This window comes from Eleutherodactylus coqui, chromosome 5 (genome assembly GCF_035609145.1).
Source record: "Eleutherodactylus coqui strain aEleCoq1 chromosome 5, aEleCoq1.hap1, whole genome shotgun sequence".
Lineage (NCBI taxonomy): Eukaryota > Metazoa > Chordata > Amphibia > Anura > Eleutherodactylidae > Eleutherodactylus > Eleutherodactylus coqui.
Window position 1 is genome coordinate 8,681,190 of NC_089841.1, and position 26,306 is coordinate 8,707,495.

General features: G+C 44.9%; 2 protein-coding genes across 3 annotated transcripts in view; both read right to left on the reverse strand.

Annotated features, from left to right (window-relative positions):
• LOC136628683 (zinc finger protein 420-like) overlaps positions 1 to 26,306 on the reverse strand; it is a 312,230-nt gene that overhangs the window by 95,435 nt on the left and 190,489 nt on the right. The gene's annotated exons all lie outside the window — the stretch shown is intronic.
• The window catches only part of LOC136627285 (gastrula zinc finger protein XlCGF57.1-like), an 83,366-nt gene continuing 80,522 nt past the window's right edge, over positions 23,463 to 26,306 (reverse strand). Inside the window, exon 7 of one of the 2 annotated variants that reach the window (XM_066602270.1) lies at positions 23,463 to 24,947. In XM_066602270.1, coding sequence (XP_066458367.1) covers positions 23,848 to 24,947 — 1,100 coding nt within the window. In that variant the 3' untranslated portion in view covers positions 23,463 to 23,847. The remainder of the gene's footprint in view (positions 24,948 to 26,306) is intronic. The other variant, XR_010792766.1, reaches the window with a different exon arrangement.

The following is a 26,306-nucleotide window of genomic DNA, read 5'->3' on the forward strand; positions in this document are numbered from 1 at the left end:
AGGCCCCATTGCCCACTTATACAGAAAAAAAATTGACTTCCTAAAAATAATCCTCCCACACACCCCCGCCATCCCCATTTTTCTGGCATTCCCTAAATATTAGATAAAAGTAATAATATAAACTGCGTTTTATGTCCGAAGACAGGGGTAATTATGGAGGCTGGTTGGAATGGGCACATGGGGCAAGAAAACCGTGTATCCCCTTCTCTCTCTCGCTTTTTTTGGGGTATTTCGTGACCTCAGTGGCGGGGATGGGGTGTAAAAAGTGGCGCTCCGTGAGTCTTCGTAAGCTTGCTGAGGTGCGGCGGTCTCACACAGAAGGCGCTCAACAAGCTGCTCCTGGAACTGCATGAAGGGGAGCGTTCCCGGGGCTTCTTGTAAATTACGGATTACAGGTAGCGGTCTGAATAACGCCGGGCTCACGCAGCCGTAGGTGGAATCTGCTTGTGGAGGCCCGTTGTGGATCCCAGCTGTGAGCCCGGACGTGACCCTGCGTACGGCCGAGTAATGTACTGTGCATAACTGCCTACTCACACAGACGGTCATGCGCAGTACACCGTTTTTTGTTTATATTTCTGGTGTCGTCGCTTAGTGATGACCCGGGTACCCGCAGCCCGTACACAATGTATTTGCATATGGGCTGCGAATATATCCGCGGTCATAGAGCACAATGGGCTCTAGGTCGCGGATATCCACGGTAAAATATAGCATGCTGTGTTCATGTTTTCCAATGTGCTTCCAGAATAGAGTAAACAGATGGAAATATATATCTTATCAAAAAGTTGGACAGTATGTTTGCACATATTTGAGAAATTGCAGTTTAAAATGTAAAAAAATGACATTTTTTTCAAAATATTCCCAATTTTGTCACTTTTAATAAATATACACAAATTCTATAAGACTATTTTTACCACCTAAATGAAGTACAATATGTGGAAAAAAAGCGATATCAGAATCACTTGGATATACAAAACTTTTCCGGAGTTATTCTATCTTAAAGTGACACATGTCAGATTTCCAAAATTTGGCTCCGTCACTAAGGCACACACAAGCTTGGTCACTAAGAGGTTAATATTCATCCAACAGAAAACCACAGAAAAATGCTTCATCCACAATGCTGCAGGGAGGTTTGTCCTTGGGGATAATACACCAAAAACTACATGACTATCTGTTGGTAGACCCTTATTCCACGCATTACCCAGAATTCATAAAAACCTCATTCCTCTTCCTTTACACCCAATTATAGCCAGTAATGGCTCAGTGTTTGATCACCTCAGTATATGGCTTGATGGCGGTAAGTGGTTTGGGGGAGTGCAGAGGGAAAGTTAGAGGTCTGAGTTCTGGGATGGGAAGAATCCAAGTCGTCCATGCCTGGCCACAGTTTCAGGAGGTCAACTTGAGGCGGACAGTTTTCCCCTCATAGAGTGACAATGTGTAAATAGGGGGAGGCAACAAAAAAGCACAACTGGCTGAGTTGTGGGAAGGCTCCTCCCGGAGGCACTGACTGGGCTGCCTTGAGCAAGGATGTTGGAGGATTAGCTAGCTAAGTCCCAACCAGTCTTTGGTTTTAACGGGGTGATGGCCTTGAGAGTGGCCCATTGGGTCCCCAGGAGATGAGCTTGGGCAAGAACCAAGCCCTCTGAGTGTCTCCCAGTGTTTGGTTAAAACTGGGTATTAGCCATCAATGTCGCTAATTGGATCCCCTGGGCGAGCGCCAAGTCCCCCAGTGTGCCCCTGAGTGTCCTACAGTGTTTGGTCAAAACCGGGTAATAGCCCCATCAATGTAGTGGGCAGGAGTTTCAGGAAGCCGAGCACAGCCCACAGTTGCTCCCGCTGTCGTCCCCTGAAGCGAACAGAGAAAAATCTTGAAAAATTCAAGAATCTTGAAAAATTCTTGAAAAGTCCAAATACTCCAGGTGCGAACTATGAAGATCGACCTAGCTGGCCATTCCAGGAGAGTTCCATATCCCGGGGCTTACCACGCGGCAGTGCGGGTATAGGAGTGGGGTTGGTGGGGCTGGTAGGGATAGAGGCCGGGACCAGGCCCCCGCTGCCCCGATGGCTGGGTGGGAGTTCCAGGAGGTTGGGCTGAGCCGGGGTGTAGCGGTGGTGCCTGAGAACCGGGATGGGAAAAATCCTGGGTGGTCTAGGCTGAGGGATGGTTCCAGGAAGGCAGACCAAGTAGGCTGGTTTCTCCTGATAGAGCCGACAGGGGTAAAATACGGGTTCACAAAATGTCACGACAAACACCTTGTCGGCACTACTGGGAAGGAGCTGTGGTCTTTGACAATTTTTCTCAAAGTGATGAGAAGGAGTGGGGACAAGGCTCTCTGTCAACGCACCGCAGCCACCCCTCTGCCACTGAGTCCCCGAGTCCCCACTCTGCCTGTCGGTCCTGAGAGGCCGATAGGCAGCCATCCAGCCCGGGCACCCCCTCCGAGCAGTCGAGCACCTTACTGCTTCTGCGGGTTTTGGAGGTGGACAAAGCCCGCTTAACACCCTATGGTAGGCTAAACCTCTGTGCACTGGGGCCCAACTAAAATGCCGTGCCTAAGGCCGATTTCAATGGGGTGTCCTCGGCTGTGAGGTAAGGTGAAGTGGGTGTCAGAGAAATGGTATAGAATGATAAATAAATCGTAGATAGATAGCAGAAGGATAGATAGATAAATAGATAGATAGATAGATAGATAGATAGATAGATAGATAATGGATGGATGGATATATTGATGGATAGATAGATGGATGAATAGATAGATAGATGAATCGAAAGATGGATGGATAGATACATAGATGGATAGCAGATGGATAGATACAGACTATAGATACATAGAATGATAAATAGATAGATGAATCGATAGATATGAGATAGATAGATAGATATGAGATAGATAGATATGAGATAGATAGATAGATATGAGATGGATAGATAGATATGAGATAGATAGATAGATAGATATGAGATAGATAGATAGATATGAGATAGATAGATAGATATGAGATAGATAGATAGATAGATATGAGATAGATAGATAGATAACGACAGATATACACATACCCCGGGTCCGGACCACTTCTCTTCCATGTGATAGCAGTAGGGAGACAAAGCAGCTTCCGTTCAGCAGGAGGGAGGGGCAGCACATGATCAGTTCCTGCCAGCCCATGTGACTGCCTCTCTCCTCCTCCTTCCTGCTATTTCCTGCTTCCTCTGAGGTTGGCCCCTCTGACTGCCGCGTGATCTGTGCTGTGCGGCAGACAGCGGTTAACCATTAATGTACTGAAAGTGCATTTATGGATGGCGGAGGGTGGTGGAGGGGCCCCTGAGCGCAAAAGCCGGGTTGCCACAGCAACCCTAGCGACCCCTGACACTACGCCTATGTCTCCAGGGTAGAGCCAGCCCGGGAGGTCTTCAAAAGGCGTATCAGCGGTTGTTAAGGGGTTAAAATGTATCAGATTGTAACGTCTGTCTCCTGACATCTGTGGTACTACTGGTTCTCTGGATCTTTCCTGCACAGGTGTGGGGATTGGGCTGGCTGGGCATGTGTGTCTCCAGCCAGCCAACCACTCCTGGTCAGTACATATAAAAGCTGTCTTCCCAGGTGTTGCTGTGGATAGCTGTCTTCCCAGCTGTGGGTGCGGTAGGCTGTCTTCCCAGCTGTGGGTGCGGTAGGCTGTCTTCCCAGCTGTGGGTGCGGTAGGCTGTCTTCCCAGCTGTGGGTGCGGTAGGCTGTCTTCCCAGCTGTGGGTGCGGTAGGCTGTCTTCCCAGCTGTGGGTGCGGTAGGCTGTCTTCCCATCTGTGGGTGCGGTAGGCTGTCTTCCCAGCTGTGGGTGCGGTAGGCTGTCTTCCCAGCTGTGGGTGCGGTAGGCTGTCTTTCCAGGTCTGGGTGCGGGCAGCTGTCTTTCCAGGTCTGGGTGCGGGCAGCTGTCTTTCCAGGTCTGGGTGCGGGCAGCTGTCTTTCCAGGTCTGGGTGCGGTGAGCTGTCTTCCCAGGTCTGGGTGCAGTCAGCTGTCTTCCCAGGTCTGGGTGCGGTCAGCTGTCTTCCCAGGTCTGGGTGCGGTCAGCTGTCTTCCCAGGTCTGGGTGCGGTCAGCTGTCTTCCCAGGTCTGGATGCGTTATGTGACCGCTTCTATGTGTAGTGGAGCCATTAATGCCAACATACATCATCTAGATACTTAAAGCTACAATTCAGATGATCTAGAAGAGTGGATGTTACATGTTACATTTTTTTATTGTTTGACATAAAAACAAAATTCATCATATTAGTAGTGGCCCCATGGGCTCCTTATTCTCCCCGTCCTTCACTGATCTCTATATATTTCCATGGGAGGAGTCTTCCCTATGGTTCCCATAACCCATTTCTGCAAATGACCCGTTGGTACGGGAGATATACGACCTTCTTGTCTTGCAGGATTTACCCAGTTTGGGTTCTGATGTTGTTCCCTATCTGAATAATACTAGTTTGTCATTTTTACTTTTCCACAACCTTCTGTCTCTCTTCTTGATGTCTTCCTTATTGGAGACCCTTTATCAAAGAGAAGTAATACTGAGTTGTATAGAAAGTCCAGGCGCCTCTTTATTACATGCACAGAGCGGCCGCCTGTCATGTGGTTAGAGTTCTAGGAGAGTTTATTAGAGCCAGAAGGGCCTGTGCATCGGAAAAAGATCCTAATCAAGCGTTGTGTTATTTCTGACAGGTTGCGCCATTGCGGTTACCGCAGTGGGATCATAAATGGGGCCACAAATATACATAGCAACATCAAAAACCAGTTGGCACAATCTACACGATAATCCAATTATTTGACACCATCATGCAACACCAGGCTCACCCTGTAGGGGCTGCTACATTTCTTTAGTTTTTTTCTACTACTTTTAGTTTTTTTTTTTCTTTTACATTAATCATACTTAGAGATGAGCGAGCACCAAAATGCTCGGGTGCTCGTTAATTGAGTCAAACTTTTCGTAATGTTCAAGAGCTCGTTTCGAGTAACGAACCCCATTGGAGTCAATAGAAAACTCAAGCATTTTTCAAGGTGACCGATGCTCCACATAGGGGAGGTTGTGTGAATCACCTGGAAACACCACAGAAACGGATAGGGAATGGCAGGGGCAGCATGCATGGCTGCATCTAAGGCTCCCAGGTCCCACTATTAAGCCAAAATGTGGGCAAGAGCCTGGTGGTCACCCCCTTAACAATTTACTTGGGCCAGACCATAATCAGCAAGACACACATGCTGGAACATCTCAGCTAAGCACCACACTACCTACAACCAAGGCCAATCACTGCCTGCGGGTGACACCGCTGCCTTTTCTCCTGGGTTACATGTTGGCATCGCTATCCAATCCCACGCAAGAACCTGTGTCCACAGCGTACTCAAATTTTTCCCTGCACAGCGTTCAGCTGCCCTCATGCTACACGCTGGCTTGACAGCCACACCACCCTCATGTCTATTTATAAGTGCGTACTGGATTAGGAGGAATCGGAGGCACAGACTGCAGAGGGTTGGCAGGACCGGGCAGTGACCCTCTTTGAAATTGTGGGCGATAGCCCACAATGCTGATGAGAATTGCTGACAAAATTAACATACGATCATAATTCCACCTCCATCACAAAATTTCATGAGCTAAAAACGTGGGCATAAAGGGGACCCAGATGCCAGTACTTCTACACATCTCCACAATTCTGCAACACATTGTAAAACCAAAGATTGGTTTGAAACAGAAGGTGTTGCAAAAGTACCCACCACAGGTATACAGTGACCCTGTGAAAGTCTCATGAAATCAGTTACGCTTCCTGTAAACGCTCCAAACCAGTGTCTCAGATAACTGTGGTAACACGAGAGATAATACATGGCGACTAGCACTGACCCCCAGGAATGCGTGCGTCTATCAGACCCAAACCAAAACGGCTGCTTACCACTCAGGGCATTATACGTCAGCGGACATCCAAAAACAGACAGTGCGCAATGGGTTGAGCTGTTATACAGCCGGGATGCTTGCGAATGCCTAGTGCGCATTACTAGGCACAACTAACGTGATCATAAAGCAAACTCTGATGCTAGTACTTCTAAGCATCAGCAAAATTCAGCCACCGTTTCTAAAATGAAAGATTTCTTTTAAGCAGGAGGTGTTCCCAAAGTAGCCACAACAGGTCTACAGTCACCCTTTGAAAGTCTCATTAAATCGGTTTACGGTTCCTTTGATTGCTTCATTGATCAGAATTGTAACCCCGTGCCACCTCCATCACAACATTGTCAGGAGCCACAAACGTGGATGCTAGTACTTCTAACCATCTGCTCAATTGAACAACCCATTCTAAAACAAAAGATTGGCTGGAAGCTGGAGGTGTCACAAAATTTTCCACCACAGGTATGCAGAGAAAGTGTGAACGTCTCATTAAATCAGTTACGGTTCCTTTGATTGCGCCAAAGACTGCATGAACTGCGAAGAAATTGGAGCAGGCAAAGCAAGACAATTCATTCTGTGTATGTGTCAGATAGCTGAACACAGCACTGGGAAACCTTTGTGTACCCACAGTATAGGCGAAGCCCTGAAACCTTTCTGTAGCAAGAGTATAGGCGAACCCCTGAAACATTTCTGTAGTAAGAGTATAGGCGACCCCAAGGAACATTTGGGTACCAAGAGTATAGGCGAAGCCCTGAAACCTTTCTGTAGCAAGAGTATAGGCGACCCCAAGGAACATTTGGGTACCAAGAGTATAGGCGAAGCCCTGAAACCTTTCTGTAGCAAGAGTATAGGCGACCCCAAGGAACATTTGGGTACCAAGAGTATAGGCGAAGCCCTGAAACCTTTCTGTAGCAAGAGTATAGGCGACCCCAAGGAACATTTGGGCACCAAGAGTATAGGCGAAGCCCTGAAACCTTTCTGTAGCAAGAGTATAGGCGACCCCAAGGAACATTTGGGCACCAAGAGTATAGGCGAACTCCTAAAACCTTTCTGTAGCAAGAGTATAGGCGAACCCTTCAAACCTTTCAGTACCAAGAGTATAGGCGAACCCCTGAAACCTTTCTGTAGCAAGAGTATAGGCGAACCCCTGAAACCTTTCTGTAGCAAGAGTATAGGCGAACCCCTGAAACATTTGAATACCGAGAGTATAGGTGAACCCCTGAAACCTTTCTGTAGCAAGAGTATAAGTGAACCCCTGAAACCTTTCTGTAGTAAGAGTATAGGAGAACCCCTGAAACCTTTCTGTAGCAAGAGTATAGGCGACCCCTGAAACATTTGGGTAACAAAAGTATATGCGAACCCCTGAAACCTTTCTGCAGCAAAAGTATAGGCGAACCCCTAAAACATTTCTGTAGCAAGAGTATAGGCGAACCCCTGAAACCTTTCTGTAGCAAGAGTATAGGCGACCCCAAGGAACATTTGGGCACCAAGAGTATAGGCGAACTCCTAAAACCTTTCTGTAGCAAGAGTATAGGCGAACCCTTCAAACCTTTCAGTACCAAGAGTATAGGCGAACCCCTGAAACCTTTCTGTAGCAAGAGTATAGGCGAACCCCTGAAACCTTTCTGTAGCAAGAGTATAGGCGAACCCCTGAAACATTTGAATACCGAGAGTATAGGTGAACCCCTGAAACCTTTCTGTAGCAAGAGTATAAGTGAACCCCTGAAACCTTTCTGTAGTAAGAGTATAGGAGAACCCCTGAAACCTTTCTGTAGCAAGAGTATAGGCGACCCCTGAAACATTTGGGTAACAAAAGTATATGCGAACCCCTGAAACCTTTCTGCAGCAAAAGTATAGGCGAACCCCTAAAACATTTCTGTAGCAAGAGTATAGGCGAACCCCTAAAACCTTTCTGTACAAATACTATAGGCGAACCACTGAAACATTTGTGTATCAAGAGTATAGGGGAACCCCTGAAAAATTGATGTACCAAGAGTATAGGCGAAACCTCTGAAAATTTATTTATTAAGAGTATAGGCGAGGGCCGGAAACATTTGTGTACCAAGAGTATAGGTGAACCCCTGAAAAACTGGTGTACCGAGAGTACAGGCGAACCTCTGAAAAATGTATGTCATAAGAGTATAGGCGAAGCCCGGAAAAATTGGTTTGCTATGAGTATAGGCGAAGGCCAGAAAAATTTGTTTGCTAGGAGTTTGGATGAAGCCCGGTAAAATTGGCGAAGTATAGGCGAAGTGCAGAAAAACGTGTGTACCAAGCGTGCAGGTGTACCCCTGAAAAATTGGTTTACCCACGGTGTAGGTGTAACCTAGAAACATTTTTTAAAGATAGAGCTTGAGTTGCTTAATTTGCTAACAGAGACTAGAGGCAGCCCTCCGAAAAAAATAGTTTTAACAGAGGCTTTTGGCCCTCTGAAAAATTGGCTGTTCAACGTGCTGACATGCTGGTTTAAGAGGAAGATCAGAGAGGGATAGACCAAGCTGCTTCTCCCCTTTTTGGGGGCATAGAGGGTGCATGGTTCTCCTGTTCCAGATGAAAGAATCTTTATGTTCCGCTGCTTTCCACCAGTGGTGAAAAGAAGAGAAGTCTAGGGAAATCCAGGCTTTGTTCATCTTAATAAGTGTAAGCCTTATGGTGCTGTCAGTTGACAGGCGGGTACGCTTATCCGTGATAATCCCCCCAGCAGCACTAAACACCCTCTTTGATAAACACGCTAGTGACAGGGCAATCCAGTACCTCCAAGGCGTACAGCACAAGTTCATGCCACATGTCCAGCTTTGACACCCAATAGTTGTATGGAGCAGAGGGATCACGGAGGATGTTGGTACGGTCGGCTATGTACTCCCTCACCATCTTTTTACAGTGTTCCCTCCGACTCAGCCTAGACTGGGGAGTGGTGACACAGTCTGGCTGGGGAGCCATAAAACTCGCAAAGGCCTTGGAGAGTGTTCCCCTGCCTGCGCTGGACATACTGCCTGATTCCCGCGCCTCCCCTGCTACTTGGCCCACTGAACTATGTCCTCTACCACTAGCGTTGTTAGATGGGAACCTTAGCATCAGCTTTCCACCAGGGACTTGTGGTATTGTAACACTATCGTACTCCTTTCCTCTTCGGGAATAAGAGTGGAAAGGTTTTCATTTTACCGTGGGTCGAGAAGGGTTAACACCCAGTAATCCTGGTTGGCCAGAATGTGTCTAAAATGAGGGTCATTGGAAAGGCAGCTTAACATGAAGTCAGCCATGTGTGCCAGAGTCCCAGTACGCAACACATCGCTGTCCTCACTTGGAGGATGACTTTCATGATCCTCCTCCTTCTCCTCTTCAGCCCATACACACTAAACAGATGTGAGGAAGTAGCATGGGTACCCTCTGCAGTGTGGCCAGCAGTCTCTCCCCCTCCTCCTCCTCCTCCAATAGGTGCTGAGAAACAGGCATGATGGTAGTCTGGCTATCAAGCGACATATTGTCATCCCCTAACTCCTGTTCTAAACGCAAAGTGTCGGCCTTTATGCTTAGCAGAGAAATTCTCAGCAGGCAAAACAGTGGGATGGTAATGCTGATAATGGCTGCATCGCCGCTCACCATTTGTGTAGACTCCTCAAAGTTTCCTAGGACCTGACAGATGTTTGCCATCCATGCCCACTCCTCTGTGAAGAACTGCGGAGGCTGATTACCACTCTGCCGGCCATGTTGCAGCTGGTATTTTACTATGGCTCTACGCTGCTCATACAGCCAACATGTACAAAGTAGAATTCCAGCGCGTGGGCACGTCACACAGCAGTCGGTGCACTGGCAGCTGGAAGCAATGTTGCAGTGTCCTGAGGTTGGCAGCATTTGTTGCGGACTTTCTGAAATGGGCGCACACGCGATGTACCTTGCTGAGCAGGTCAGACAAATGGGGGTAGTTTTTCAGAAAGAGCTGAACCACCAGATTAAACACGTTGGCCAGGCTTGGCACGTGTGTAAGTCTGCCAAGATGCAGAGCTGCCACCTGGTTATGCCCATTATCACACACGACCATGCCTGGTTGGAGATTCAACGGCGAAAGACAATGGTCGGTCTGCTCCATCAAACCCTGCCAAAGCTCTTGTGCTGTGTGCCTCTTCTCTCCAAAGCTGAGTTATTTCAGCACGGCCTGCTGACGCTTCTCCACCAAAGTGCTGCAGCGCCTCAAGCTTCCGACTGCCGGCGATGTGCTCACACGTGGTAATTGAGAGGTGGTAGAGGAGGAGGGGGGGGGGGCTTGGAGGGGGTGGCATAATAGGCTGGAGAAACCTTTACCGAGGTAGGACCCACAATCCTCTGTGTGGGTAGCATGTGAGGGGACCCAGGGTCAGACTCGGTCCCAGCTTCCACCAAGTTCATCCAATGTGCTGTCAGAGAAATGCAGTGTCCCTGCCCGCCAGCACTTCTCCACGTGTCGGTGGTTAAGTGGACCTTCCCAGTAACCGCGTTGGTGAGGGCACGGTTTATGTTGCGTGAGATGTGCTGGTGTAGGGCAGGGACGGCACACCGGGAAAAATAGTGGCAACTGGGGACCGAGTACTGATCATGTTGCGGAAAGCCTCCGTTTCCACTAGCCTGTATGGCAGCATCTCCAAGCTGAGCAGTTGTGCGATATGCATGTTTAAAGATTGTACATGCGAGTGGGTCACTGTATATTTCCGCTTTCGTTCCAATAATTGGGTTAGCGACAGCTAAATGCTGCGCTGGGACACATTGGTGGAGGCAGTGGAGGACCATGGAGGTAAGGGTGTAGGTGCAGGCTGGGAGGTGCTCGTGCCTGCGTCCTGGGAGGTGGATGGCATTTCTGTGCCAGGTTGTGACACTGGGGAAGAGGCACTGGTGTAACCTGCAGGTGGTGAATAGCCTTCGTTCCACCTCGTGGGGTGCTTAGCCATCATATGCCTGCACATGCTGGTGGTGGTCAGGCTGGTAGTGGTGGCTCCCCGGCTGACCTTGGTGCGGCACAGGTTGCACATCACTGTTTTTCGGTCATCAGTGCTCTGAATAAAAAAGCTCCACACCTTTGAACACCTGGCCCTCTGCACGGCGGCTTGCAGTGAGGAGGTGCTGTGGGGAACAGTTGGTGGATTTTTTGCTCTGGCCATGCTTCTCCCTCTGGCAACCCACTGCCACTTCCAACCTGTCCTGCTGCTGCACTTGCCTCCCCCTCTAAAACCCTGTATTCAGTAGGCTTTGCAAGCCAGGTGGGGTCAGTCACCTCATCGTCCAGCGGCTCTTCCTCCGAATCCTCTGTCTGCTCCTCCCTCAGACTTACTGCCCTAACAACAACCTCACTGACAGACAATATTGTCCTATTCTTATCATCCATAGCTCTTGAGACAGTAATTCGAAATCCCCACCCTCATCACCCTGAGTCTGTGAAAGTTCCAATTTTTCGGCATCGGTCACAACAAACTCATCATGTGGCTGTGAAACCATTTTTTCAGATTCAGGGCAGGGACCCGAGAAGAGTTCTTGGGTGTATGCCTGTTCTGAATCTCTCCTTTTCCTGGAGTGAGCAGGCTGTGAGGAAGGAGAAGCAGCCTGAGCATTCAGAGGTGCAGTGTCTGGGCTGGCATGAATGGACTGTGTGGAAGATTGGGTGTTGTATAAAGTACTGGAGGCATTATCCGCAATCCACGTCAGCACCTGATCGCACTGTTGCGCTTTTAATAATGGTCGGCCACGCGGACCTGCAAAATGTGAGATGAAGCTGGGGAGAGGAGATACGCGGCACTCTACTAATCCCTCAGCAAAAGGCAGTTTCACCCCACCGAGGACGTTGGCTTCTGCCCACACCCTCAGTCAGACACCCACGTCCATGTCCACCTCCTCGACCCTTACCCCTAGTCTTCATCATGTAGGATAAAGGATAGAACGGGGCCAGAAAGAACTAAACCACTGTAAACAGCTGATACCTAGAGCAAAATCACCACTCACAGAAGCTGGTAGATATGAGAGGCTTTGAACAGGGCCCGAAAAAATCATGCGACTGTATAGCACTGATACCTAGGGCAAATTAACCAGCCACAGAGACTGGTTGATTTGAGAGAATTGGAGTAAGGCCAGAAAACGTTAACCCACTGTATAGGCTGAAAACTAGGGCAAATTCACCACACACACAGACCCAAAAGGTTTAGAGAAAAGGGATACCCAGGAGAAATAATAGAGGGGGCCTATAAACGGGTATGTGCAATATCAGAAAGAAGCGAACAAGGAAAAGATAGGGAAGAAGCACAAGAAAAGAGATCCCTAAGAACTATGTTCATTACAAAATATAGTTCACAGCATAAGGAAATAAAGATGATAATCAGAAAAAATTGGGGTTTATTGAAAAATGATCCGTTTCTGGGAAAATGCATAGACCAAAATCCAAGATGCATTTTTAGAAGGAATAGGACCCTTAAAAATATGTTGGCCCTGTCTCGCCCGAAAAAAGAAAAAAGAGTGAGAGAAGATCTAGAGGGGCAAGAAGGAAAAATTGGGAAAAAGGGCGTGTATAGATGTGGTAAAAAGAGGTGCAAGAGCTGCGTACATATTACTCACGAAACCAAGGAAATAACTCAGGATGATGAAAAAATCCAGATAAGGCAACATCTTACATGTAGATCCAAAAATGTTATATATCTGTTGGAATGTCCATGTCACAAAAAATACGTGGGAAGAACCCTTAACATGCTGAGAGCAAGAGTTTCAAGGCATAAGAGTAACATAAAAAAGGGATTTATGCAACACAGTATCTCCAGGCATTTTAAAGTGTACCACGACAGCGATCCTTCAGGCTTGAAAGTCACCCCATTGGAAAGCATCTCCTTACGGTCCGTTAGAAATTTACATACCAAGGAGATGTTCTGGATATATAAGTTAAATTCACTTACCCCACATGGTCTCAACGAGGTGTTGGAGAAATTTTAATAAGGGTCCTTTATTTATTTATTTTTTACTCCTGTTTTTCTTCTTTTCTTCAAATAATCAGTTTTTATTATAATTTGTATCAAAAACATGTGCATATATACACACCAGAAGGTTGTCTGGTTGGTATATACTCATTTATAGAGATGGATATGGGGTTACAGCTTAGAGAGTATTTATTGATTTTTAAAGTGTTTTGTGGTTATATGATATCTTATATAAATTTTATAAGACTGTATATGATATTATAAATCTTACTATTTATTAATTATATATATAGATATTTTTAATCAAGTTGTATTGCATATAATAGAGATAGGAAGCACAATAATGAGGTTTATAGTACTATATATGAGAATGGTGTGGTTAAGGTAAATGTAATTTCCCTATTCTCTTACAAAAGAATGAATACTCATAGGAATGATGATAGGATGTGTGATAAGCCTGTAAACCTATATAGTCACGGGATGTATATATATATGTTTTCCTTGTAAATAAGTCACAGCGATCATACAGGGACATATCCGCTTTTTGCTGGAGGATAGCGTTCCATTACCATGGTAACGCACCCTCCACGTAAAGGTTGCTAGGACTTAGTTGGAGCGTAATGACGGCAGCACGCTGTGGAACCATGTGACCATTGTAGTCACATGACTGGCACGGCGACACGTCATACCATTGAGAATTATATACGTGGAGAGAACCCGGAAGTACTACGTATGAACCGGAAGTTCTCCATGAATCCTCCCGGTCGCCGGAAGTCATGAAACGGCGTCTCGTGCAAGCAGTAGTGGTCATGTAGGTAAGGTGTATTTTATGAGAGTATATAAGGTTAAGAAATGTCTGTATATGTCACTTGAAAAAGTCGCTGTTATGCGACGAAACGCGTCGGACATATCTCTAATAAAAGTTATCATATGTTTTGGATATCTAAGGAGCCTACTATTGTTTTAGTTTAATAGGCTTCTTTAAGCTTTGGAGCGCTGGATCTTTTTTGTTTTTTCTGTGTATACACACACAGACTGGTAGATTTGGGAGATTCTGCACAGGGGCAGAAAAAATTGACCCACTGTATAGCACTGGGAGCTAGGGCTAATTCACCACCCACAGAGAATGGTTGATTTCAGAGAATCTGAGCAAGGCCAGAAAAAATTAACCCACTGTATAGCGCTGAGAACTAGGGCTAATTCACAGCACACACAGACTGATAGATTTGGGAGATTCTGCACAGAGGCAGAAAATATTAACCCACTGCATAGTGCTGAGAACTAGGGCTAATTGACTGCACACACAGACTGGTAGATTTGAGAGATTCTGCACAGAGGCAAAAAAAAAAAAAAATGAACCGACTGTAAAGCGCTGAGAACTAGGGCTAAATGACTGCCAAAAAAGAATGGTTTATTTCAGAGAATCTGAGCAAGGCCAGAAAAAATTAACCCACTGTATACCGCTGAGAACTAGGGCTAATTCACCACACACACACACTGGTAGATTTGAGAAATTCTGCACAGGGCCAGAAAAAAGTAACCGACAGTATAGCGCTGAGAACTAGGGCTAATTCACTGCACACAGACTGGTAGATTTGAGAGATTCTGCACATGGGAAGAAAAAATGAACCCACCGTATAGCGCTGAGGGCTAATTAACTTGGGCTAATTTATTGCACAGAGAGAATGGTTGATTTCAGAGACTCTGCGCAGGGCCAGAATAAATTAACCCACCATATAGCGCTGAAAACTAGGGTTAATTCACCGCTCACAGAGAATGGTTGATTTCAAAGAAGTTGAGCAAGGCCAGAAACAATTAACCCACTGTATAGCACTGAGAACTAGGGCTAATTCACCGCCCACAGAAAATGGCTGATTTCAGAGAATCTGAGCAAGGCCAGAAAAAATTACCCCCTATCTGAGAAAAACTGAGAACTAGGGCTATTTTACCACACACATAGACTGGTAGATTTGAGAGATTCTGAACAGGGTCAGAAAAAAAATCTACTGACTGTTTAGAACTGAGAACTATGGCTAATTGACTTCACACAGACTGGTAGATTTGAGAGATTCTGCACTGAGGCCGAAAACAATTAACCCACTGTATAGCGCTGAGAACTACAGCTAATTCACTGCCCACAGAGAATGGTTGATTTCAGAGAATCTGAGCTAGGCCAGAGAAAAATTAACCCACTGTATAGAGCCGAATACTAGGGCTAAATCACCTTGTACAGAGAATGGTTGATTTCAGAAATTCTGAACAGGGGCAAAAAAAATTAACCCACAGTATAGCGCTTAGAACTAGGGCTAATTCGCTGCACACACAGACTGGTGGATTTGGGAGAATCTGAGCAAGATCATAAAACATTAACCCACAGTATAGCGCTGAGAACTAGGGATAATTCACCACACACAGAGAATGGTTGATTACAGAGAATCTGAGCAAGGCCAGAGAAAAATTAACCCACTGTATAGCGCTGAGAACTAGGGCTAATTCACAGAACACACAGACTGGTAGATTTGACAGAATCTGCATAGGGGTAGAAAAAATTAACCCACTGTATAGCGCTGAGAACTAGGGCTAATTCACCTCACACAGACTGGTAGATTTGCGAGATTCTGCATAGGGGTAGAAAAAAATGAACCCACTGTATAGCGCTGAGAACTAGGGCTAATTCACTGCACACAGACTGGTAGATTTGCGAGATTCTGCATAGGGGCAGAAAAAATTAACCCACTGTGTAGTGCTGAACTCACAGAGGCAGTAGTCTATTCTTAAAGTAAAGACCTTTCACAGTGTAGACTATTTTTACATTAAAACTAGATTTTATTTCCAAATAATAAAATACCGCCATGTGGGGGCACACCAACAAAAACAACATATAAATAAAGCCCTTTATAGGGATCTAAATCAATACCAGGTTACCCCTTTAATGAGATAATAATGGGGGGGACCTACCAGTGGTACTATTTTTTGTTGCCCTATAAACCAGATATGATGGGTAACGCAGTCCCACTGGTTGTAAAAAGATTTGAATGAGTATAAAACACACTTTTACTATTACTCAGTGAGGCCTGATGGCGCCTGTATCATTTACAGCTTTCAATTTAGTGTGTTGATGCACTTGTCTCATGAGGATTAGTATCTGGAGTTCATTTTAATTCGAACGTTTATTGAGTTATGAAGGTAAGTACATGTGCATCCTATTCAGTTGTATGAAACTTCAAGGTAGGTACATGTGCATCCTATTCAGTTGTATGAAACTTCAAGGTAGGTACATGTGCATCCTATTCTGTTTTGTGAATCTTCGACGCGTTTCCTCGCCAATGAGGCGGATCATCAGGAAGTGAAATTTATAACCTTGTATTGGAGTTAGAATGAGAATACAAAAAATGTTTGAATCATTTCACTCAATCAGCCTTTTATGCTCTTGAATCATGCATCACAATATACTTAGGCCTCATGTCCACGGGGAAAATCAGGCCCGCTACGGATTCTACATGTAGAATCCGTAGCGGGTCCCTCCTGCCCCGCGGACATGAGCGCTGAAAATAAGAATTTAAAAGAATTTACCTATCCGTAGCGGGCGGGGAAGGTCTGCTCTTCCTCACGGCCGGAACTTCTTTTTCGGCCGGCGGATGAATTCGTCACGCCGGCGGCACGTCGCCGGCACGTCGCCGACGTGCCGCGCGCATGCGCCGGGCACATCCGCCGAGCCGAAGCAAGAAAGATCCGGCCGTGAGGAATAGAAGACCTTCCCCGCCCGCTCAGGATGGGTAAATTCTTTTAAATTCCTATTTTAGGTCTCCCGCGGATCCGGACGGCTTCCATAGGCTTCAATAGAAGCCCGCGGGAGCCGTCCCCGCGGGAGACCCGCACGAAAATGGAGCATGGTCCAGATTTTTTTATGCTCCATTTTTTTTAAAATCCCTTTTATTGACCATCCGCGGGTATTTATCTACCCGCGGGTGGTCAATGCATCCCTATGGGATGCGGATCCGCGTGCGGGAGATCCGCTGCGGATCTTAAATCATATTTTGCCCGTGGACATGAGGCCTTAGTGTCATGTTGTCTAAATGACCAAGGGAGCTATAAGTAAGACCTATCTGAACCTTTATATGGGGTTTACATTGGTTAACTACCACTGAGTGCCTGTGTGGCTAATCAATCCCTATAATGATTGTGCATAGAATGCTATGAGATCCTATTATTTAGCTGATCAATCTCCAAGTTAATTGTGCTTGAGCTGATAACAGCTGTAACCACCAGATTTGTACTAATAGTGGCCTGGCGCTAAAAACCTTCAGGGTTCTGAGCTCTGCTTGTTTGCGATTTTAGTCTGTACCAGCTTATGGTTAGAGTATGCTCAATGGCCCAGCAAATTAATGCATATCAAACAGTATTAGGAATAGAGATGAGCGAGCGTACTCGGTTCCGGTGTTTTTGCACTCGAGCACCGCTTTTTCCGAGTAACTGACTACTCGGACGAAAATATTCCCCCCACCATGCTGCCCCCTGGCGCCCTCCGAATCTTTTTGTCTGAGTAGTCAGTTACTCGGTAAAAGCGGTGCTCGAGTGCAAAAACACCCGAACCGAGTACTCTTGCTCATCTCTAATTAGAAACCATTTAGTAAGGTTATACGCCTGCCACTTAAAGAGCCGGTTAGAAGTAAAGGTAACTCCTGTGTCTGATAGTCTTAGACCAGGAATCCTAGTAGTTCACACTAATCCAGCAAGCACTCAAATCAATCTGTTATGGGATCGTACCCCATCTCAAGCATTCAATTGGAATTACAATCATACATTATGGGATCGTACCCCATCTCAAGCATTTAAGCAAGGTTTAGTCTGGATCAGATAGAAGTTCTGGCCTCAGTGGTAGGCCAGAGTATCTGAAGCTCGCTGCCGCTTCAGGGCTTATATAGTAACCTCTGGACCGCCCATGGGATGGGCCTATTGTCTATTGTCCAATCCTCTATCACCACCTGTTATGTATGTAAATACAGTCTTGAGCCATTCACATTGTCCTGTGCACTTGTGTCCTCAGTTATAATATCAGGGGTATCATTTTTTTAGCAATAAAAGGAGAACTTAGTTTAATAAATATAAAGGGCAAAGTTGAAATTTAAAGACGGACTATGCCGTCATGTTATATATACATCACAGTGGCGCAATATCCTTAACTCATTATTACTGTTTTTCTCTTTGGGGATTAGTAGGTTTGCTCGATTTTGTTGGCTAGCATGGTCTAAAGCTTGATCTACAATATCCGCAGGATATTTTCTATCCATAAATCTTTTTCATAGCTTCTGCCCTTCTTTCCGAAAAGATATATCATCGGAGCAATTTCTTTGTGTTCTTAAGAACGGTCCCTTTGGGATGCCTTTGCGGAGCGCGTAGGGATGGTAGCTGTCCCACATCAGTAGATTATTTGTTGCAGTTGGCTTTCGAAAAAGTTTTGAGCAAATCTTTCCATCTGTTTGTAATGAAATGGTAACATCCAAGAATACAAGGGATGTAGAACGAATCTCTTATGTGAATTTGAGGTTCAGATTGTTCTTATTGATGACAGCTACAAATTCAGCAAATTCATCCAAATTTCCAGTCCAGAGTATAAGGATATCATTGATGAACCGCATCCAGTTCAAAATGTGTTGTGACCACCTGGTGTTTTCATCAGAAAATATGACCCTTTCCTCTCACCGGCACAGGGCGTTCCCATCGCTGTACCCCTGAGCTGGCGGAAGTACTTAAAGTCAAAAATGAAGTAATTATGTGTTAGTACATAATTAAGGAGATCTACCACAAATTTATTGTGCTGGTGGTATTGAAGTCCTCTCTGGGATAGATAGTAAAGAATGGCCGCTAATCCACCCTGGTGTGGAATTGAACTAAACAGTCCCTCCACATCCAAGGTGGCCACTGCATAGCGCTGAGAACTAGGGCTAATTCACCGCACACAGACTGGTAGATTTGAGAGATTCTGCACAGGGGCAGAACAAATTAACCCACTGTATAGCGCTGAGAACTAGGGCTAATTTACTGCACACGCAGACTGGTGGATTTGCATGGAGAGGTGCAATTTGTCCTTACAATTACTATAAGAGTTGTTGCAGTTTTATTTGTACACCATCTTGCATCTGTGCTGAGGCATAGTGCTTCTGTGCACCGCATGGACATAACTACTACTTTAACCCATTTAGGACCAAGCACTGTAAATATACGGTGCTTGGTCCTGGGTTTTAAGACCAGCTGTATGTGAAATTATGGCGGGGATTAAAGCCTCCTGCTTCTGTGATAAATCAGAAGCAGGGCGGGTTGTCAGCTGTTAATAATAGCTGATACCCAGGAGGAGGAGAGAGAAGTGGGTTTTTACCCTTTCTGCCACCCTTTTCCTTCAGTACACAGTGCTCAATGAGTGATATGAAATAAAAGTGGAAGTGTTTCTTCCACCACGGGATTCCGGGATTCCCTGATATAACAGAGCTGCAGGGTCGTAATAATCCCCTAGCTACAGAGGGAAAGTGTCAAATTTAAAAAAAAACTAAAAACATGTGAATGTCTCCCAGAGGTCTTATATGATGTCATGGGGGACATATATAGTAAAAAACATAATTACATACATAAGTTTAAAAAAATTACAGAATAACACAAAAATATATACATAAGAAAGAAAATAACCCAAAACCGTCGCTATATGCCCCCTGTAATCTAAAACCATACATATTATAGATCAAAATGTCCGAAACAAAATGAGGAATCCGTTCCCATACTTCATTTCAGCATAAATATACAAATTAAAAGGAAAGAAAAACTGTACGTTTAAGAAATTATTTGTTACCCCCAATAAAACTAAAAAATGGGGGGAAAGTCAGTAAAAAATAATATTAAAAAATCGCCCTATATGTCATTAGAAAAAAATGCAGCAAAAATAATTTTGGTAGCTAAAGGAAAAAAAATAGAGCAATAAAACCACCACATTGGTAAAATCCCTAAAATGTGTCTGGTCCTTAAGGGGTTAACATCTTGAACTTGGCTCCTGACTAAAGGTTGGTTCAGATGTGGCTAATCAGATGTGCTCTTCATTATACAAACCACAACCTGGCACTGAAAGGGTGTTCCGCCAACAAGAGGAGGTGATTGGTTAAAAAATTGCTTTCCAGAGATGCTTATTGGATTATGCAGATAACAAGCAGATTCCCATGCGGCCCTAACCTCAGATCTGATCTTATGTTTATCTACTATTATTTTATGTTTCTGCACTGTTTTTCATGTGTCTCATTTATTCATTAATTATTCATTAGTGGGTGTGGTCATTCATTAGGGGCGTGGTCAGGCTTTTGTTAGGTCATACTCTGATACTGTTAGCATATAGCCTGTCCAAGAAGCAGGGAATCTATGTTTACGGATTAGTTTTTTGCTGAAACGCATAGGAAACGTCACACATTTCAGTTTTTTCCTTTCTAAGGATATATTTCAATAAAGATTCATGTTTTATGAGAAATGCGGGAGCGATAATTCTGCATCACATGATCAGGTGATGATCCGTGTATGCAGGACTCCGCTGTGCTGGTTGTGATCCACGCTGGATGAGCAGCAGAGCTGTGTGTGTTCTATTTCCCTGCAGCAGAGCTCTGTGTCTGATATATGATGTGTAGCTATGTACACTCATTGTCCAAATAATCACACCGATAAAAGTTTTTTGGGGCATACGGTACCATCTCAGGCAGATCTGTAAATGATGAGAGTTGTGGTGATTAGATGAACAGTCTTGTCACCGGAGGCCCTTAAACTGGTTCCCACCGTGGCCTATAAAAGGCTCTCAGAGGCTCCTTGTGTGTAGTGACCTCTTCTTCCACTTGTGTAGAGCTTGTTGACCACTAGACGCCTCTACGAAGCAGAGAAGCGATTTCACTCCATTACCAGAGTATGAGAGGGTCGCATTATTGGACTAAGGACCCCCCAACAGACCACCAGTAGAGAGGTTCATCTGACCAGACTGTAAGGAGGTGTTGGGACCAGTGGATGGGGGCACACAAGGCAACCGTGCTCAAGACCGCCAACAGACCACCAGTAGAGAGGACCACCCGACAAACCCCAGCAGCTCCAACTGTTTCATTGTCTGCCATCTAGAGACAGGTAGCAGTATTGTTACACCTCTGTGTCTGTCGGAACCATTTCCAGGCACTTGGCTGAAAGACATTTGGTGTCACGGCGCCCATTACGTCTACGGCCTTTATCACCCACTGTCACCTCCGTTTGCAGTGATGTTGTGAACAATGAAACTAGATGCTACAGAGTGGAACCGGGTTGTCTTCAGTGATCAATCCAGGTTTTACTTGGCTGCTGATGGTGTCTGTGTTTGTGTCTGGAGACCTGGGGTGAGCTCCGTAATCCTGGCTTTGCTGTGGAGCCGCACAATTATTAATTCTATTATTGATAGAGGTGAAACCATGAACGGTCTACCAACTACCTAATACTTGATCTAACATCCTTGCAGCGCTTCATGGATGTTTGACCCTTGATTATTATACTAATACATGCAAATGAATTATTTTACTATTCCAATAGCCCTTCAATTCTGCGCAATAAATACTAGATGGTTTTATAGGAGAATGTTTGCATTAATGGAACCTTGTAGGATAAATGGAATATTAGTCTTTAAGGACCTATTCATCTGATATCACGACCGATGGAAAACGTTTTCAGTATGTTTTATAATGGTTTAATGGATTACATCGAGATATATTCAATTGATGTTGAACTGACGCGAGGCCGCACTATCGAGGTCAAACAACAATTTGATGCCACTTATTATGAGATTCTAATTTGTATTTCTATTTTTAAGCTTTTTCCAATTACCCTCTTGTGTCATCTTACTTTTATTGAGAAGAAAAGAGATTTTTGTCCAGTTAAAGTCTGAGAGCGGGTGCATTATTGGAATGTGAGAAGCTGGATGGCTATGTCAACTAATTGCCCACCATGGTGGGCCATTTTGAACAGGCTGTTAGGAGGTGTTGCAACAAGAGGATGTGCGAGGCCACACAAGGCAACCGGGCTCAGGATGCCCCAGACAGACCACCAGTACAGAGTATTGTATGACTGTCTGACAAGCACCAGCAGCTCCACCTGTTTTGTTTCCTGCTGTCCAAAGAGAGGTGGCACCATCATTACACTCCTGTGTCTGTCAGAACCATTTCCAAGTACTTGGCTGAAGGACATTGGGTCTCATGGTGCCCATTACATACACTGCCTTACCTCCATTTGTAGTGGTGTCATGAATGATGAAACTGGACTGCAACGGAGTGGAACCAGGTTGTCTTCAGCAACAAATCCAGGTTTAGTTTTGGCGCTGACGACAGGCGTGTTCGGGTCTAGAGCACCTGAATCCTGCCTTAGGTGTGGAACAGCACACTGCCCCCTGTTGGTGTGATGGTCTGGGGAGGCCATCACATACAAGAGTCGGTCCTCCCTAGTAGTGGTACGAGGGACAATGACAGCTCAGCGTTATGTTCAAGACATCCTGCAGTCACGTGTGTTCTCCTTATAGCCAAGAGGCATTTTTCAGCAGGATAATACTCGGCTGCACACATAAGGGCAGCAGATGAATGTCCCCACAACATTTCCACGCTTCCATGGCTGCCCAGTCGCTGGATTTATTGTTAATAGAATGTGTACAGGACCATCTGGGATGCCAACTTCTACAGCCTTCGAGACTGCATGATCTTGAGGCTCAATTAAAGCAAATAGGGCATGATATGTATGCCTCCATGCTCAGCCATCTCACATCTTGTATCCAATGTAGAGGTGGTACAACAGGGTACTAGAGCCTCCAAGCCCAACTGTATCACATCTTGTATCCATGCTAGATGTGGTACAACAGAGTACTAGAACTTCCATGCCCACACATATCACATCTTGTATCCAAGCTAGAGGCGGTACAACAGGGTACTAGAGCTTCCATGCCTGCCTGTATCACATCTTGTATCCAAGCTAGAGGCGGTACAACAGGGTACTAGAGCTTCCATGCCCATCTGCATCAGATCTTGTATGCAAGCTTGAGGTAGTACAACAGGGTACAAGATCCTTCATGCCTGCGTGTATCACATCTTGTATCCTTTGGCTCTGATACTATAAGCACTTACTTATATCAGCATTACAATCACACAGAGTTTTATTTGATTCCAATAACTCCTTCTAGGTGCTTAACAATAAGCAACTCCATTATACAGTAGACACAACTGTGTGCTTATAGGACAATATATCTCGGTAAGATGCAGGTGATAGGAACCAGGGCTGTGGCGTCAATAGTCCCATTTTGGCAGAGTCAGTCAGTAGAAATATACAAACTCTGGATATATGTGCTATTGTTAGCCGTTCACGACCTTCGATGACCCTAAAGCGGAGCTCCCTCCATGTTTTATCCTTTTAAACCTGAATGCATTGGACTCCTTAATTGGGAACAATTTTTTCTTTTATTATAAATGCAGCTAAAATCCTGCTCCCCAGACACTGGAGAGATAGTACAACCCCCCCCCCCCCCCCCCTTCTAGAATGGTATAATAAGGTGAATACTATCTGCTCCTTTGAAAAGATCAAAAACAGACAAGAAGGGGACTTGGAGAAGTTTCAGTAGTTGTGGAGTGTTTGGTTTACTTTCTTTTATGGAAACCATGATTAATCAACAAATATTACCAATACCCCCTAGCTACTGGATTACTTTCAACTCACTATTTTATATTACCCTACCAATGTATAATTTTCTATATTTCATATAATACGGTCTATATTGCATATCTCAATGGGGCTGTCATTGTTTTCTCTTATGTTTGTCGGTTGTTTAACTGATTTACACTTTGATTACTTCCCTTCCATGATTCTACCTTGATGTATTTTCTCCAGCCCCATGCCCTCAATGAATAAAGAAAATATACAAAAGAAAATGGCTTCCCTTCTGTGTGAGATCTCTGATGTGAAACAAGATGTGTTTGATGGGTAAAAGATTTACCACATTCTGCACCTTAAAATAGTTTCTCCACTGTGTGAATTCTCTGATGTAAAACAAAGAGTGACTTCTGATTAAAACATTTCCCACATTCTGTGCATATACATGGCTTCTCTCTTGTGTGAGTTTTCTGATGTCTAACAAGATGTGTTTGACGGGTAAAAGATTTACCACATTCTGCACATGAATATGGCTTCTCTCCTGTGTGAATTCTCTGATGTGAAACAAGATATTTTTGATGGGTAAAAGATTTACCACATTCTGCACATGAATATGGCTTCTCCCCTGTGTGAATTCTCTGATGTGAAACACAATCTGATTTCTTATTAAAATGTTTCCCACATTCTGAACATGAAAATGGCTTCTCTCCTGTGTGAATTTTGTGATGTGAAACAAGTTGTGTTTGATGGGTAAAAGATTTGCCACATTCTGCACATGAATATGGCTTCTCCACTGTATGATTTATCTGATGTGAAACAAGATTTGATTTGTGATTAAAATGTTTTCCACATTCTGTGCATGAAAATGGTTTCTCTCCTGTGTGAGTTCTCTGATGTGAAACAAGATGTGATTTCTGATTAAAACATTTACCACATTCTGTGCATGAAAATGGCTTCACCCCTGTGTGATTTCTTTGATGTAAAACAAGATTTGATTTGTGATTAAAATGCTTCCCACATTCTGTACATGAATATGGCTTCTCTCCTGTGTGGCTTCTCAGATGTAATACAAGATTTGATTTCTGATTAAAATGTTTCCCACAATCTGTGCATGAAAAAGGCTTCTCCCCTGTGTGAATTCTTTGATGTTGAATAAGATATGATCTACATTTAAAACATTTCCCACATTCTGAACAGGAAAAAGGCTTCTTCCCTGTAGGATCTCCTGGATGTTTAGCATTCCTCCTGTGACTATTCTTCTGCGTATCAGTCTGTGATGAATCAGTAGATGGGATCTGTAGAAGAGGATCAAATGATGGATCTTTGTTGTAAATGGCTGAGGGGATATCTGGGATAATGGCGGGTTCTTCATATGTATCTTGTGTGATACCAAAATCTTCTTGTTTACAATCTGCAAATATCAGATATTCCTCTGAGTTCCCGGCCCCGTCATCTGCTAAGAAGTAAACAGATTTTTACTATTTTTATACAATATACCATATTTTTCGGACCATAAGATTCAACTAAGTTTTAGTTCGAAGAAAGTAAGAAAAAATATTTCAAACCAAATGATGTGCAAAATTATTTAGTAGAGTAAACATCCGCAGCCGACACACTGTTATGGGGACATGGCAGCAGTATACGGTCAGGAGAACATTGTAGATAGGCAGAGAACAGAGCCTATTCTCTGCCCCTCTGTGTATTACATTTCAAGCTCCTGGAGCTGCGGGTGCTGGAGATATCAGAAGTGGGATTAAGAAATGATGTTAGCTTGTGGAGGCCAGGACAAAAAGATGCAGTGGCAGATTTGTAGACAGACCCCTCCTCGCCCACCCACCTCAGATAAGAACTCTGTGAGCCATAAAACCTCTCTTGCACCCACATTTCCAGGAAAAAAAGAAACAACTTTTTTAGAGGTACATTCACAAGATGAGACGCATAGAGATTTTATCTCCATTTTCTGAAGGAAAAATGTGAATCTTAAGCCGGCTGCACACAAATGGGTCGGATTCTGCATGCAGGATCCCGCAGTGGAATCCAACCCTGTGCCAAGGTGGCATCTTCACTTACCTGTTCAAATTAAAAACTCTCCCATTTAATCCACAGGTGCAATAAACTAGCAACCCAAAGTAGTTCATACTGACATAACAGTACCTTTCCCTTCTAGAAGTGGCTTCCAGGACCCTTAGGCCCCAGTTTACGGGATTACGTCTATTAAAGATTTCTACGAGATGATCTGTGTTAACATCTGCAACTGGAACCCACGTACTTTCCTGTAGACTAGTGATTTCCAACCAGGGTGCCATGGCTCTCTGACTGGAAATCACATTGGTACTGTAGTACCTTGACGCAGTGGTGCAGCAAGGTGGGTGCAGGAGGGGCACTGCCCCCTAGCGCCAGCTAACCCTCCCCGTCAGTCCTCACATGAGGGAACACACAGACTTGCAGAGAAGGCCGCTTCCAGGACATCTGATTTTGTCACGTCATGTGATACTCTGTGTGGGAGGAGTCAGGGATCACATGACCACAAGGGAGCTTAGTAAATGTAGGACCCTGCTGTGTTCTGTGTGTTGGAGCTGTGGGGGTCAGGATGGATGGATGCAGTGAGTGAATGGAGCTGTGGGGGTCAGGATGGATGGATGGAGTGAGTGGAGCTGTGGGGGTCAGGATGAATGGATGGATTGAGTGAGTGAAGCTACGGAGATCAGGATGGATATAGTGAGTAGGTGGGGCTGTAGGGGTCAGGGTGGATGGATAGAGTGAGTGAGTGAGTGGAGCTGTGGGGATCAGGATTGATGGATTGAGTGAGTGGAGC